At 38.9% G+C, this 15,589-nt stretch overlaps 1 protein-coding gene and 1 long non-coding RNA gene across 5 annotated transcripts in view; both read right to left on the reverse strand.

Moving 5' to 3' along the window:
- The window catches only part of KIF24 (kinesin family member 24), a 32,361-nt gene that overhangs the window by 9,437 nt on the left and 7,335 nt on the right, over positions 1-15,589 (reverse strand). For all 4 annotated transcript variants that reach the window (XM_068667242.1, XM_068667241.1, XM_068667243.1 and 1 more), the window contains 6 exons: positions 11,882-12,071; positions 9,832-9,929; positions 7,509-7,724; positions 5,967-6,054; positions 3,918-4,039; positions 2,106-2,211 (listed from right to left, as the gene is read on the reverse strand). In XM_068667242.1, coding sequence (XP_068523343.1) covers positions 2,106-2,211; positions 3,918-4,039; positions 5,967-6,054; positions 7,509-7,724; positions 9,832-9,929; positions 11,882-12,071 — 820 coding nt within the window. The remainder of the gene's footprint in view (positions 1-2,105; positions 2,212-3,917; positions 4,040-5,966; positions 6,055-7,508; positions 7,725-9,831; positions 9,930-11,881; positions 12,072-15,589) is intronic.
- Positions 13,564-15,587, reverse strand: LOC137848250 (uncharacterized). The gene is made up of 2 exons (XR_011091235.1): positions 15,222-15,587; positions 13,564-14,231 (listed from the first exon to the last, which is right to left on the reverse strand). It is a non-coding gene; the product is annotated as an uncharacterized lncRNA (long non-coding RNA).

Consider the following 15,589-nt stretch of genomic DNA (forward strand, 5'->3'; position numbering starts at 1 on the left):
CTGAAAATATAATGAAATACTACTGTTTTGTTAACAGCAGTGCAAATTTCTTGTGCCACTCTGGCAATATTTAATATTTTCATAGCAGAGCTACTATGAGCTAAATAAAAGCTTATTTCTTCCTCCCCATACTGCTTCTAATCTGCAGTCTAGATATTCCATCCATGCACACTGTAAGTGTGGGTATGCTAGGCTGTGTTAGAAGGTGGCTGATCTCTTTTCTCTTCACACCAGTGCAAAGCCCCAAACCCCACCAGCAGGAAGAACATGAACCAACACCAGTTAGCTGTGGGGGGAGCTGGGTTCCAGCCCAGTTTAAGACCCTGCTCAGAAGGCAGTACAGATGCAGGCTGTCTACATAAACACTTCAACGTGGGCCTTTGAGAGGCTAATAAATAAGAGCTATACACAAAACTTCAATTAAAACTAGCAAAAAACATGCTGCTAGCTACACCCATGCCTTTCACAAAACACATCAGATGTTCTCCTTGTTAGCAACCATCAACAGAGGTAGATGGTAGTCCTGAAGAAACATCTTGCTTTATTACCAGCTTTGGAAAAAGATATCATTTTCAAACGGAGGTTTACACTTTTTTTTCCATGTTTCCACTTGCAGAACAGCATCACACTGCATATCAAGCCTGAATGCTCTCTAAAACCAGCAGAAGTGGACTGCATAGCCACGTGACAAGTCATTCATAAGATTTATCATGGGAGAAATAAGCAGATGACAGTATTGTCATGGTGATGCTGATACTAGCATGAAGCAGCCTTCCTACATTTAAAGGAACAATACCCACTTAAAATTATACCTATTTCTTTCTTTTACCACGTTTTATTAAAAATCACACCTCTAGCAAGATCAAACTATTGTAACGTTTTATCCTGCTTCTCATAATTGCAGTATCTGAGTATCTTCTATCTGAAACCACCACAAATATTTAAACTAATAGCAAAATATAAACTTTCTGTATTTTAAGGCTAGAAGAGAACATTATGATCAAGAAAGAGCTACTTTTCACAGGCTGTAGACTTACCCAACGACGCCTTTTATAGTTAATTCAGTCACTACGTCTAGACTGCCTAGGTACTTACTCTGCGAAAGCGCACACACTGATTTTAAAGTTCCTTTTCAGACAGTCTCACAAACCCACATTAAGCCTCAGTCCTCAGGAATTGTTTCTGTTCAGGTCCTGATTCCCCATGACTCTATTATTCATCAGTAAGTACTCAAGAAAGCACGAAGTATGCAAACACATTCACTGTACAAGCTACCTCCCAGTATTGAGTGCTAATATTCCACAGCAGGATGGTCTTTGTGCAAGAGAAGCTTTTTCCATTCTCAAAACAGAGCGAGCCACCTATTTACTGCATGCTAAACGTATGGCTGTGTACAGCAACTTCTGCACTGCTGACTCATACTCACTGATTGCAAATCACCTTCATCTCACTTAGAGAAGTCCTCAGTCATCAGTGAGCTTTGTTCCTTTGAATTAAAGGAGGTGTAAAGTCTTCTGCACAATTTCTACTTAGAGGTGCTTCTGCGGTCTATTAAATAGCATTTTTCTGCTCCTTGTCCCTCTTAACATAATTGTGTACATTTATAAGAAAAGATGGTTTGTGTTAAGAATGCATTATTTCCTTTTTCTCCCACATCTGCATGCAAGTCCCTGGGCTCTTGAGCATTTAAGCCCTTTGCTCCTGATTTGATAGAGAAGTCTGAGTTCAAGTGGTGAAATAAGCAAAAGGAACAGCAGATGTGCTTTTATGAAACATATATGGTAATCCCAAACCAATATTCTCTGGAAGTAAAAGGGACAAACTTTCTACATAAAATATGAGACACTTGGCATACTATAAGCAACATTTTCTATACTGTGTTTACCCAACTGGCTGTAAGAATCAATCAAAAAGACTTTATTTTCATCACAAAATGTTTCCCCTCTTAAATTGTCAAATTAACTGAGACAAATTAAACTGGAAAAACTTAGCACTCTGGATATTTTTTGCCCTCCATTAAATCCATATACATATTATTCCATGGTTCATTTTTATCCAAAAACCAATTAATTACAAAACCCTCCTCAGACATGCTAGTAGCTTACTGCTAAAAGACTTTGGTTTATTTCTGCTCCTTCCATTTTTGTTTGTCGATCTGAGTCTCTGGCATCAGCTGCCCTTTCACTGCCAGCCAAGTCAATGAATGATATCCTAGAGAAAAAAAACAAACAAACAAAACAAACACACACAAAAAAACCAAGAAAGTTGCATTTAGCTTAAGGGCTTCTTTTTTTTTTTTTTTTTTCCCCCTATTTCCTCCCCCCCCCCCCCTTTTTTTTTTTTTTTTTTTTTTTTAATATCAATGGAGAAGCAACACTTGAAATCTGAAGAATGATTAGCAATAACTACCTTTGAACAAAGAGAAACACCTGCTGGAAATATCTGAAGCATCAAAATAAGCATAGCAGCAGAAGAGTGTCAGAGCATTCTGGCACTAGGACAATCATAACAGAAAGTAAAATTGTTGATGAATGAGCTTGACAGTTTAATGTGCTCGACAGTTTAATAGATAAGCTCTTTAAAGTGTAGCACATTCATTATTCTGGATAATCACTCTGTTTGTAGCTTCCCAAGAACACAGTTAAAGAAATTGTAAATTTATTGATTTTTTTTCCCCAAGTAAAACAGACAACTGCCACATCAAATGCAAATTCAGGGCAATAAAAACAGATTGCTGGTGTAGTAAGTAATACATGCAGCTTTCTGTGCTCCTTTTCCCTTTCTTCCCCAAAACTCCATTAATCCTTCTCACATTCACTAGCTCTGTGTGCCAGCTACTGAACTGACTGTTGCACCATATCTTCATTTTTGTCCTCCTATTTCCGGAAGAGCTCTGACTTCTCTTACAGACATATTTTGAGATCCCTTCCCCACTGCAATTCCACCTCATTTTCAGAAAAAAAAAAAAAAAAAAAAAAAAGGCACACATGCCACACCTACATAACCACATACACTTCTAATTCTAAACTGCCTGGTCTGTCTTTTCCTCTCTTTACTATTTGTGGCTCTTCCATTTTGCCTTGTATTTAAAATAAGATCCTGTGAAACAAGACTGCATTGTAGTTGCTGGAGGGGTGTGTCAACACATTTTTTTGACACTCAGCATCGATACCTAGACCTATTTCTCTAGGTCTTTATCCTCAGACCTATTTCTTGGGGTTGTTTAGTCTGGAAAAATTATGATTGAGAAGAGACACAATTGCAGTTTTAATGGCTGCTACAAAAGGAAGTAAACTGCTCTTTTTGTCTGGTGCAGATGGCATCAGAGTCACGTTCTCAAATTATCAGAGGGTTAGATGAGGTACTAGTATTCCTCTGACCAAAGGTAAACATCTGTAATGGAATCATCTCCACCTGGGCTAGTCACCCCAGGCTCTCTTTGTAGTCAATTACAGACAGGAGAGAAGTGCTTTTATGTCAGATGGATTTGCCCCTGTTTTTGGTGACTATGCAGAATGGGATGAACTGGATCCCAGAAATGACTTTATTTACACTGACTTCAAAGGTGATGAGCTCACATGTGGATGTCTCCACTGCAGACGTCTACCTTTGGGCAGATTAATGCCCCAGACAGGAAAAGCATTTTAACACTGAAGATGAAGAGATGGATTTGGTTGACAAATTTCTTCACTGGAAAATTTTACAAGCAAGTTTGTCAATCCTCTCACAGCTGTGAGTTAAGTACAACACATTGGAGCAGAGAAAGGACTATGAAACTTCATATATTCCCTTTGAATTTTATCTCCAGATTTAACTCACAGATGCCACAAACTCAATACCTCCTCTTGGTCTGCCTCCCTGATGTCCCTGAGGTTGATCTCCTTATCAGTCCTGAGCAGTCCCAGTTCTAGACTTACCTTCCAAATGTCCTGTTGGCTGTGTCTTTAATTTGGATTTGGATGATAGCATGAGATCGAGAGGAATCCGAGTTGACTCCAGTAGCTCCTGTGCTACGTTCTTTCCCTCCCTTCAAAATCACCTGCAAAATAACGGGAACAAAATCCAAGCATGAGGGAAATAAAGCACAGTCTGTCAGAAAGAGATTTTGCCCTCATAAGATGAAGTTGTATTAGGAGCAATACTTCATTACAGCTTGAAATTTTGGTGCAAGGGAGATGTTAAGTAAGACCGGATCCCTTCCAATGTTTCTGTCAGAACTTTGGATATGGATTTGTTTGCAGTAACACTATCAAACTTAGGGAGTATACTGCAGATAAGTAGTTGTTGCATTGCACACTCGTTCTGATTTGCAAAATATCTAGACTATAAAACCAAAAAACAAATGTATGGAAGAAAAGAAAAAGATTGCAGAGATAATCTAAGAGATTCATGGGATTGACAAATTCCCCCCCCCTTCTCATGTACTAGGATGGGTACTGTTATCCAGAAAATTATATAAAAATGCCAAAACCTTTCTCCATCTCAATAACTAAATAATAACTAAAAGAAATTATACTACAGGAGTAAGGAACAAAGTTAAGAGATCAAGAGCAAAAGAGCAAATGCTCCTTCAAGATCTAACTCTGGATAATTCATTTTTGCAAACTTTTAAGGACTATTGCTAGGAGTCTAGCAGCAGCTGCAGCAGGACATTCATAAAACAGAGTCATTAATTTTGCTTCTGGTTTTAAGAACAAATTTAAATATTATCTACCAAAATCAATATGTTCTCAGTTGACAGATGTGCATTATTTATGCCTTTCAGTGGCCAGTTCTCAAACAGTAACCTAACCAACTGCTGCAGCTCCCAAGCACTATGTTAGTGCTAAACGCAGCGAATTTCTGAACCAAAGCCAACATCAATGAATATTTAATAACTAGGGATGTATTCAAGACTCTTCCCATATATCTGTTGCAGACAATTCAGAAGCTCTGAGTCAAGCTAGTGACATTTCTGTGTTCAAAAGGGCCTGTGGACAATATAAAATTAGTTTTTTGCTGAGATACCTATGAGAATAAAGTCATTTAATAGCTCTTCTCTGTGTGCAATGTGATAATATAGAGGAATGTGTTAATCAACCTCATAGCAGATTTACACTCTAATTTACAGAAGCATCGCCAGCATGTCCTGAAGCTTGGAGTTAATGAGGATAAAGAACAAAGTTAAATGGAATATAAGTGAGAACACCGTGCCAATTTTAATGAGTCAATTACGCTATCAGGCGCTTGTAATTTACAGTTCCTTACTGAGAAAGGAATTAAGCTGTTCAAACTTAAGCTAAACAGAAGACAGATTTAGCCAGCTTGCTTGCTGCAGGACAGTGCAGAAAATTTCCCAGTGCTCTTGCTGGGCTTAGCCAGACAAGGAAGGAAAACCAAAGCTTTGCTTGTGCTGAATGTCAGCTACTGTTTAAAGATCTTAATTTTACACAGCTGCTATTACCCATCATTTGCTAAGCATTGTCTAAATCTTCATTTAGCTCAATATTTCTTAAGTATTTTCTGATTTTCAGTTCTATTAATTTACAAATTTATATCTTTTGTCCCACTCCCATGTATCTTTTATACAGAAATGTTCAGAGAAGCCAAAGAAGTCACACTAGGAGAAATACAGAGATCCACCTTACAGCATCCCTTGCTGGAATGTTATTTAATTTCTGGAATAGTGACAGCAATCTGTTTCTTGGCAAAGATCTTTCCATAAGGAGTGGCAGCAGAAGCAACAGCTGCAGATCAACAGCTTGTGTGTTGCTAACACAAGTCATGCTGACCCACCATGCTTACTTATTAAGGAAATATTAACAGTGCTCCTCCGCTTTCTGCTTGAGGTTACTAACTTCAGAACCTTAAAAAGAAGCATCCACATGTATGACACAACAGTTAACAATCTTCTCTGCAAATGACTTATCTCACAAATCCATAAATAAGGCTGCAGAAGACAAAATAATGACAAATATTGAGGTTACCTCCAAAAGTAGCTCTACAGAGTCCACCTGGACCTCTCGGAGTCCAACTATTTGAACAACATGTTTGCTATCTTCTCTTGCAAAAAGTCTGAAAATGAAACATCACAGAAACGAGATTTTTGAACTCCTAAATAGCAGCAATGAAAACACACTCCAGTGCTATGATACTATATAAAGAGAACAATCAAGACTACTGATTAAAAGAGAGCTATCACAGTCATTTATTTAATTTCAGACATAAAGAGCTATTTCATTTTCAGTATCTACCACTGAAACTTCACTGTTAAAGTAGCACTGCATTTCTGCCAGTTCAGGAATATAATCAAGCAGAGAAGTAAATTACCACGTCCACATTTCAGAGTTCCTCTCTCTCCTTGAACTGCATCTCAGACCTTCTGTAGTAAGTTCAGTCTGTATAAGTCATGCTCTGTTCAAGTTCCCAAGATTTTTGCACAGGCATTTGAAGCAGCTCCCATAGCCATAGAGTCTGAGTCCAGAACAACTCTGCCATGAATCACACAGAAGCGGTACTGTATATTGGAAGAATACAGGCATGAGCCTCATGGAAGGAAGCTTAATCTCCTGTTTCAATGACATGTAGTATAGCTGGCTTACTCTGACTCTGTAGAACTGCTTTTAAATCTTGTGCAAAAATTGAGAACTTGAATAGATGTTCACTCCCTAAGGCAGAAAGCCTCCCTCTTGAGTCTGCCAGCGTGCACTCAAGATACTGCTTTCTAGGATGCTAAAGGCCTCCAGATGACAGGGAATGTTCCTTCAAGACCACTCTGAAAAGATTTCACTGCAAAAATCTTAACTGACTATTGTTGTATTTAGAGTTTTCAGCCACAGTGCTTTTTTTACACCGAGCATGTACTGAATTGTCCTGGTTTCCATTTCAGATGAAGCTCCTCTAAGTGAGTATGCATCCATCTGAACAAATCTGGGGCTGAGGCACTACTGCTGAGGGTGGTGGCAGCATCACCTGCAGAAGGTGCACTCAGTAAAGGAGCTCAGTAAAGTCCTCAGTAAAGGACTCTGCAGTGTCAAGCACAAGTGGGACACTGACAGCACATTCCAAGATAGCATTGGCTGGAACTGCAGCCCCACTGGCACAGCAAGAGGAAAAGGTAGGGGTTATGTTTGAGGAGGGAGAGATATGGATTCCACAATGGCCAGCATCAGAACTTCTGGTCACAAGAAGGCTCTTTTTCTACCTATGGGATGTTCAGCTATTATATTACTGTAGTGTAAGCAAAACTGTACGAGTTTATATCTCAGTCATATGTCCTTATTCTTACTTATTTTTGTCCCAAAGCAATACAAACTAGGTGTCCTGTCAATGCAACAGTATTTAGTTTCTGCCTTCCTGTAAGTATGTGTGATTTCCTAAGAACAACCCTAATTAAATAGATAACAACTTATTATACATGGTAATATGCTAGAGGTAATCACATGAAACAGTAACAAACTGATTTATAAACAGTAACCAACAGATTCATAACCCTGGGTTTATAGCAGTACATTTTTTTATTTCAATACCTCTTCCTTCCATTTAGCAGGTCATAAAGCTGTCCACAGTAGATTTCATAAAAGCTGATTAAAACAAGTAGATCCTTCCTTGACTGTGATGCTTCCAGGTGTCTGAAAATGTCCTTGGCAGCCAAGGCATAGAGTCCTGGGTTCCGGTGAGTACCTATCATAGTGTAAGTCTTGCCAGCACCCGTCTGCCCATATGCAAAGCAGGTTGCATTGCCTCTGTAAAGATAACCTATATTTTTAGTGCCACATCTGATTTATTCAAGTCTATTAAAAGAAATTCTGCAATGTCAATCTTTCTCTGTATATAGCAGGCTCTTAGTAAGGAGATTTGGTTTGCTTCCCCACCTGGGAAACTGAAAAACACTTAGCAGTGATTCCCAAGCATGTCCTATGGAGAGCTGGTGTGTCACAGAGTGCTGGCTCTCTTCTTCCTTTTTTTTTTTTTTTCTCTCCAGATGCCAAAAATACATTTAAGGAAGCTAAGAATTCAGTATTATTCTTCCAGCTGTTTAGATGCTGTGGAAGTATTGTAGGGTTGTGAATGGGAATGCTACAGCTTATGAATCACAGTGAAAAAGGCCTGTGACGTGAGATGCAAATCAGCCACAAGTCAGGTTTTGTATCAACACACATTGATGAAGATTAGCACTATAAGTAATTTACTGAGTGAGATTAGTTTGTCTTGGACTGCAGTCCAGCATGCAGCTAATTCAATCTAATGGCTTGTTGCTGATGAGGGGAAGGTCTTGATCTTCCATTCCTCTGCTCCCAGCTGTGTGACCTGCCCCACTGACCTGCTCTTCCTCTGTGCTGGCTCTGATGTTTGGCTTTACTGCACTGACAGAGCAGAAAGCTTCTCATTTTCTTTGCAGGTTTATTTTCTGCAATTTCAATGGAGTAAAATAACTCACAGAGGATCATAAAATATGCTCAAATTGGCTTCACGTAACCTATGGGAATGTGCCCAGTAGAGTGGGAAGGAAGAGGATCAGCATCTTCCAGTGGCACAGAGCTGTTTGCTACGCTCACTCCAGACAGTGTAACCACAAACTTTGCTTTTCACTTTTTCCTGATTGCTGCATCTTTGTCATCATATCACCTTAACATTATAATGGCAATGCATGTACAACGTCAAGTAGGTCTCAGGATGCAGCTCTGCAGCACTTCATATCATTTGAGGTTACTGCTTGCCTATTTCCCCATCCTGGCTCTTGTACAAGCATTGGACCCACAAGTGTGAGGTGAACAGACTTCGAGCTGAATCAGCCAAAAAAGAAATGCTACATAACAAATGATTTATTCTCCCCCATACTCTGAAAAAAGACTTTTTAGCTGACTGAGTACTTCTTGGATGCAGAGAATTGAGTAAAAATGTAGGACTGCAATGGGTGAACAATTTCTTGGCAGCTTAGATTGCAGAATTAGCTCACTGGGGGTTCAGACAAGAATCAGTGAGAAGGATGTAGCAGAACAGATAGAAAAGTTATGGAAATTTGAGAAAAAACAGGATGGCTCTTTTGATAGCATTATTGGATTAGCTGTAATGTGAAATCTGCTCTTAGTGATTATTATTATGCAGCAAGATATAAGCCTTATTCTCCTTTTTCACTTTCATTTTCTCAAGAGCATGATACTCTGTTTCTGCTGATGATACTTGGTTATTTTCAGAACCAGTATGCTCCATTTTGTTACTTTTCAACATGACTACATAATCCTTTCCTTCAATAATTCAAAAATGTAATTATATTCAAGCTTGTTACTTTGCAGGAAAATAAGATCACCTGTGTATAGCTACCATCTATTTCCCATTAATTAGGAAGTATGTAATTACAATGAACCCCCTGAACAAATACAAATCGATAAAATAAAAATAAAATGCAAGGTTATTAATATTTTCTATTATACAAATCAATAAAATAAAAATAAATCACGAGGTTATTAATACATTTCTATTGCCCTGTGAACTGTACAAATACCCGCACTATACAACACAGAAATCTTTGTTAGAGTGGAGATTAGACGTCAGAAATGCTGGCACCCACTTTTTGTTCTAGGTTGGTCACAGTATCTTTGTTACAGCAGAGGCCCAGTTTTAACTTCCTCTGTGATTTAGATTTCTCACTGAATGTGATAAAAGTCTCCCCTGATTTACTTTGTCACAATTGCAATCAAAGACATTCTAAAAGGGAGAAGGCATGTGGAAAGGCTGAAATGAATGTATTTTTTTCAAAAGATGAAAGCAGACAAAGGAAAATTAAAGCAGCATATGAAATTGGAAAACAAAAAAGTGAGAAAATAATAAATGTAAGCACTGATGCCCTACCCGTTAAAAATATGCTGAATGAGAGGATGAGCTGTCTTCATATACACATCGTGATTGGTACATGACTCCCCAAAGACTTCATCAAAATAAAAAACATGCTGAAAAATAAACGTGATCTTTACATGAAAATGAATATGTTTCACTTCCCCTTCACCCCCATTCAAAGGCAAATTTAAATAACAGAAGTCTTTCCAGTGATTTTGTACGGGTTTGGATCAGGTCCAAAACAATCTAGCACATTTAACATACAGCATGACATATGCGGACCATTACGACTAATGAGGAGACTAAGGGTAGGAAAGGAAAAGGGAAACAAAGATGCCTTAATTTCCTATGACTCTGAAGCAGAACATACAACATTTCTGAAAGAAAAAAAATGAAAGAAAAAAAATGAAAGAAAAAAATGAAAGAAAAAAATGAAAGAAAAAAATGAAAGAAAAAAATGAAAGAAAAAAATGAAAGAAAAAAATGAAAGAAAAAAATGAAAGAAAAAAATGAAAATGTTAATTAAAAGAAACTCTCATCTATTCCTGAATCAGCCTACAGTTGTACAGTAACACTACAGGAGTGGAGAAGAGGAGAAGAACTCAAAAATTAGCCCTCAGTTGTGACCGTCTCTGTTCTACAGACTTAAAAATCTTTTTGTGCCAGAGAAGACAGAAGCTATTCCTAAGCAAAGCCAGATTGTAGTATCTCAGAAAGGGGCAAAAAACTCCAAAACCTCCCATACTCTAGAGCTGACCCAAAGCAGCAGTGTCTCTAGAAATGCTGCAAGTGCATTCATTATGGGCTTCTCTGAGGTTAAGAATGGCATTTGCAGGGACAGTAACAAACAAATATCACATTTTCAAAAGAGCCTCCTAGGCTGGCGTTTAACGTTGTGCTCTAACAATACACTGCGATGTAAATGAAGGTAGTATATCCCTCTGAGTGACAGTTGCTGTAATGATGCACAACCTAGCCATGCTAGATGCATGCAGGTTAAACTGGGAAGTCTCACAGGTCAGGTGAGCTCTCTGAAAGGCCTGCAGCTTGATTACCCTTGCTGTGGAGCTGGAGCATGAACCACCTCCCATCTGGTCTGCACCCTTTGGCTTCCCATCTACAGGAGCTGGAGGCAGGGTGGGCAGCCAGATTTGTAGGCAGGGAAATTCTCCTGGGTCCTTTGGAACAGCACAGCCTTCACCACAGTGTACTTTTGTTCGACTATATTGATTTATAGCAAAATGGCTTTTGTCATTACTGAGAGAACAAAATTAATTAGCGGTTATTTCAGCCCTGAGACACTAAGGCAATAAGCACTGCCTGGATGTCAAATACTGCTGCTCCCATAGAGGGAGTGGGGTGGAATTGCTGCATGTGTCACACCGTAAAAGGTGGTACATAAACCGGGCCTGAGAGAGCTGCAAACTCATTTTTTACTGGACACTCTGAACAGTTGTTCCCAGGAGCCAGGCTGCAAAAATAACACCCAGTAGAGCGAGCATGGCTTGCTGCTCTCTAGAAACTGTTCTGTTCCTGGTGCTGTCAGTCAAAACTTGGAATTTGAGCTATGACAGCATAAGGTATTTGGGATTTGGAAACAAAGACCAGAGGGGAACTTAATTTTCAAAAGCATTTGAGAACAAAGAAAGGGAGGGGATGAGGGTATATGTGATTAATTTAAAACAGAATTACAGTGCAGAGATAGTGAAACGGGAACTCCTCACTGAAGAGGAGACTCAGCAGCAGGCAATTCTCCTCCAGCAACAGCACGTAGCACAGGGTTTTATTTTGCCACATGCAAAGAAAGCTGCAAGAGATGTGCTTTTGAGGGATTAAAATTCTGGGCTCAGGTTTTCTGCCACAGGCTGGCATAAGTCAGGAGCAATTCAAACATAGCGATGAGGAGCTGACAGAAGAGCTCACCATCTAGTTCAATGCAAGAAGCGCCCTTTTCAATAAGGGGAAAGCCCTTTTCTGTTTCCCCATTTTGAAATCCCAAATACAATCTGCTTAATCCCATCACGCAAGTGGCCCATAAACACAGACTGCACGTGGAGCATGTTACCTGTAAGATATATTGGGTGAGGTCAACTGCCTCTTTCTTCTCATGAAGAAGTAGGGTTTCTTTATCTTTCACTGTGATGATATTAACCTCCCCGCGTCGCTCCTCTCTTAGGCCTAGGGGACGTTTTCGGACACACACTCTGATTTTCTCACTCTCTGTCCATGGAGTCTCTTTCTCTGAGGTACTGGATCTACAACAAAATTGTAGTTTTACACTTTAAAATCAGATAACAGAATCTAGAATATGCATAAATATGAGTTGGTTTCTTAGCTTTACCAGATAAAAGTTTATGTCTTTAAAGGCATATCAGGAAAAGCTCTCATTGTTACCCAGTTAAGTTTCTGCTGTTTTTTTGCTAAATAGACTAATACCTCTTGTGCATTTCTGCTAAAAGAACAGTTGTGTTTATACAGCTACATTCCTCAGCTTGTTACAGAACTGGCATATTTTCAGTTGCCCACAAACATCTGATTCAAGCTGGCATAATATCCAAGTTAACTTAATGAAATTGAATCTTGCTGAAATTATTTGCAGTCACGCATAGTCATTTATGTACAGATAAAAGTATGAACAGATCTTGAGAGGAAAGGTGCATTATATTCACTTGTGTTAGAAATGGCTCATTCTTCAAAATAGGATTAAATAAAAAAAATTTCCTCTTTTACTCATACTTATCCTTTCTGTTTCACCCTGTCAAACAGGTTATGAGTTTAAACTAAGAAACACATGGCTTAAGCTAAGAAACAAGACAGTATCACTGTGCTCCTGCTCAGCCCAAAGAGTATTTGAAATATTGATCTCTTTGTTATCTCCCCTTTGGTCTTCTATCCAATTTGTTACTTTTATCATAAAAAAGTACATGGCTTCAAACCACAGGCAAAGTTCTCTTCTTGTGTTTTGCCAAGTCTACTTCAGCTCTCTTCCAGACACTTTAGAAGTGTAAGGTCATTTAGCGTTTCATTGGTTAACCTGCTGTGTAAAGCATTTTGCAATGCAGCATATGCAATATGCTTGAATTCAACCAAAACATATTAATTCTGCCTTTCTCTTTTTCCATCTGTCTTCATACAAGCGAGTAAGAGTTTTCAGCCTGGATTTGAACATTCATTTATCAGGAAAAAAGTCATTTTAATTGAGCCCTTAGTTGCCCCAAAGCAGTGTTTCTGCCATGCTATTCAAATGCCCTTCCAAAATCTCCTAACACAGCAAAGGAAAACTAAGATGTAATAGCTGCCTGGTAAATGAAAACCAAAAACGCAGCAAGAGTACAAGTTACTTGATGTCTCATTACAGCTATAAACTCATCATATCATTCCTGCTCCATTGCATGACTCCTCAGAAGCAGACAACATGCAGATATAAATCTTAAGATGTGGTCTTCAAAGACTACACACAAGAAATCTTTATGGTAACTGGAGTCCCATTAATTTTAGCATGGCTTTCCTATGCAGACCAAGACCAGTCCCTGTACTTAGATGGAAAATTCCTTCCCCTCAAAAGAAAGGCTATGATACTTGAAATAAGATGCTTCATAATTTAGTGAGAGCTTATGGGTATCAGTAGGCACCAGATGTCCATCAAAGGATCAGAGGCTCTGAAGTTTCATTCTCATGTCACCAGAGGCTGGACTTGGTGATCTCCAGAAAGAGCTGTGGTATTTTTTTTTTTTTTTTTTTTCCTCTCTCTCTATGAGCATGAAGGAGAAAGGATAGATTGCAGGATTTGGAGAAAAGAAATCATGAATGCCTGGAGGTTCTGTTTATGATAGGAGAGGCATAGATTCTTTCTACGAGGTACCTTTAATACTATAGCATTAGACTATACTTTGTATGGGAACAGAATGCATTTTAATTTTGTATGGTGAACCTCAAGTTTAGATTTGCTATTAACCTTTCTTAAAAACATTGTTATAAAACACAATTTCTACTTTATTATTATTAGAAAAAACAATCTCAAAACAGATCATTAAAAATGAGATTAAACAATAGGTCAGAAGAACAACTGTGTCTTGTCTGCTACTGTCATTTGCTGTGGACAAGTGAAAATTTATTAAACATATTATAAGAGCTCTTTTTTTTCTGCAATCTAACATCATGCCATTTTTTTCCAATGTTTCTTATAGATGAGACTAGACAGTGGGCAAATCACAAGGTGACATGGGCATGGATTCACTGGAGGAGTTGAGCACTTGCAAAACAGGAATCAGAAACCCAAGTGTCAGCAGAGTGGCCCCAGGCCTGGAATGCAGAACATGCAGTCTGTGGTCAAAAGAGAAGGAACTCAGGCGTGTCAGGAGCAGGATGCAGAAAGCCCATGAGATGAGCTTTTACACTGGGCAGAGAAGAATGTGCTTAGGAAAAAAAAGAACAAGGGAAGAAAGTGAGAACAATGGAGAACACGGCTCTATCACAGGATTTAAGATCTTGAACTCCTCTAGCTGAACCATGAGGTTATATTTCATCACTTTTTACTTTCTAGCACCATGAATCTTGCCCTCTTTGTTCACCTTGCCTCAGCTTCCAGAGGAGACAGAGAATGTACTAAGATGCCAATACATTTAGGAGGTTAGTGCATTCTTCTGGAAGGTGGGAATGGTAGGAATTACTTCTTTCCAGCAAAGGGGAGTTATAAACCCAGATCTTTCATCTCACAGGTTAAGCACTCTCTCTAACCACTGTGCCACCTCCATATTTTTCCAGCATAGTGACAGCATCTCTCTCTCTCTCTCTGCACAAACCACTGCACAAAGTTATCATTTCAAACCCTGCCATAACAGCATAACAACTAGATTCTGGTGGTATAGCTGCAGGGAGCTACATGCTTCTGTTTGCTGAACCAGAACCTTCAAAAGGCTCACTGCAGGAACAACTAGTGCCTGGATCCAAGGCAACTTCCAAACAGAAGCCTGATGGTGCTCTGACATAGTGGTATATCCCTAGACGCCCAAATAACAAATCCTGGGAGACACCTACTGAGTTTGAATGCTTTTGGATGTAGTGGTAGCTGATTTGAGTCTTTTTAGATGATGGTTTTTAACTCAGGCAGTTTACACAGTGCTTATCTGCCCAGTATAAGCCAATAAAAGTTACTTTGTGCTTTAGATTTACCAGGGGTTCAGAAAACAGTAGCTCCCCCATTACCAAACACTGGAAAACGCATGAATGCTACAAATCCTGTGCTCATGGAGCAGCTGCAAGGCATACCTCTCCCCGTGTCTGTATCCCGACCCAGTATTATTACTCAGTGGTTCTTTTTAAAGCTCCAGTTCAGAAATTTCTTTATGAACAAAGATAGTTCACAGCATGCATCATTTTTACTGGGATAAATTTGATGAACTTACCACAGGCAACACATTATTCTGAAAAAATAAAGTTTTGCAAAACAGTGTTAAGGAAAGAAAAACAGAAAGACTGGCCAAAGCACAAAGAACAAAGAAAACACAGAGAAAACAAAGCCTTATATCCTGAAAGATAAGACTACTCTTAGACAATCTTGGTGAGCAGCAGCTGGTGAATTCAACTGATTCCTTCTACCAGACTTGGAGAGTTGCAAGCACTTATTAATATCTCTGTTAGATTTTGTATTGCTCTGTATAGCTTTTGTAGCAGTAGCATTGCTTGTTTACCATGAAGGCAGATTCTCATCCCCTGTGAAGAAAGAATTAATCATGACTAACGTGAAATATAGTAAAATGAAGGTAACTGATTA

The sequence above is a fragment of the Anas acuta genome, chromosome Z, assembly GCF_963932015.1.
Source record: "Anas acuta chromosome Z, bAnaAcu1.1, whole genome shotgun sequence".
In the NCBI taxonomy this organism is placed as follows: Eukaryota; Metazoa; Chordata; class Aves; order Anseriformes; family Anatidae; genus Anas; species Anas acuta.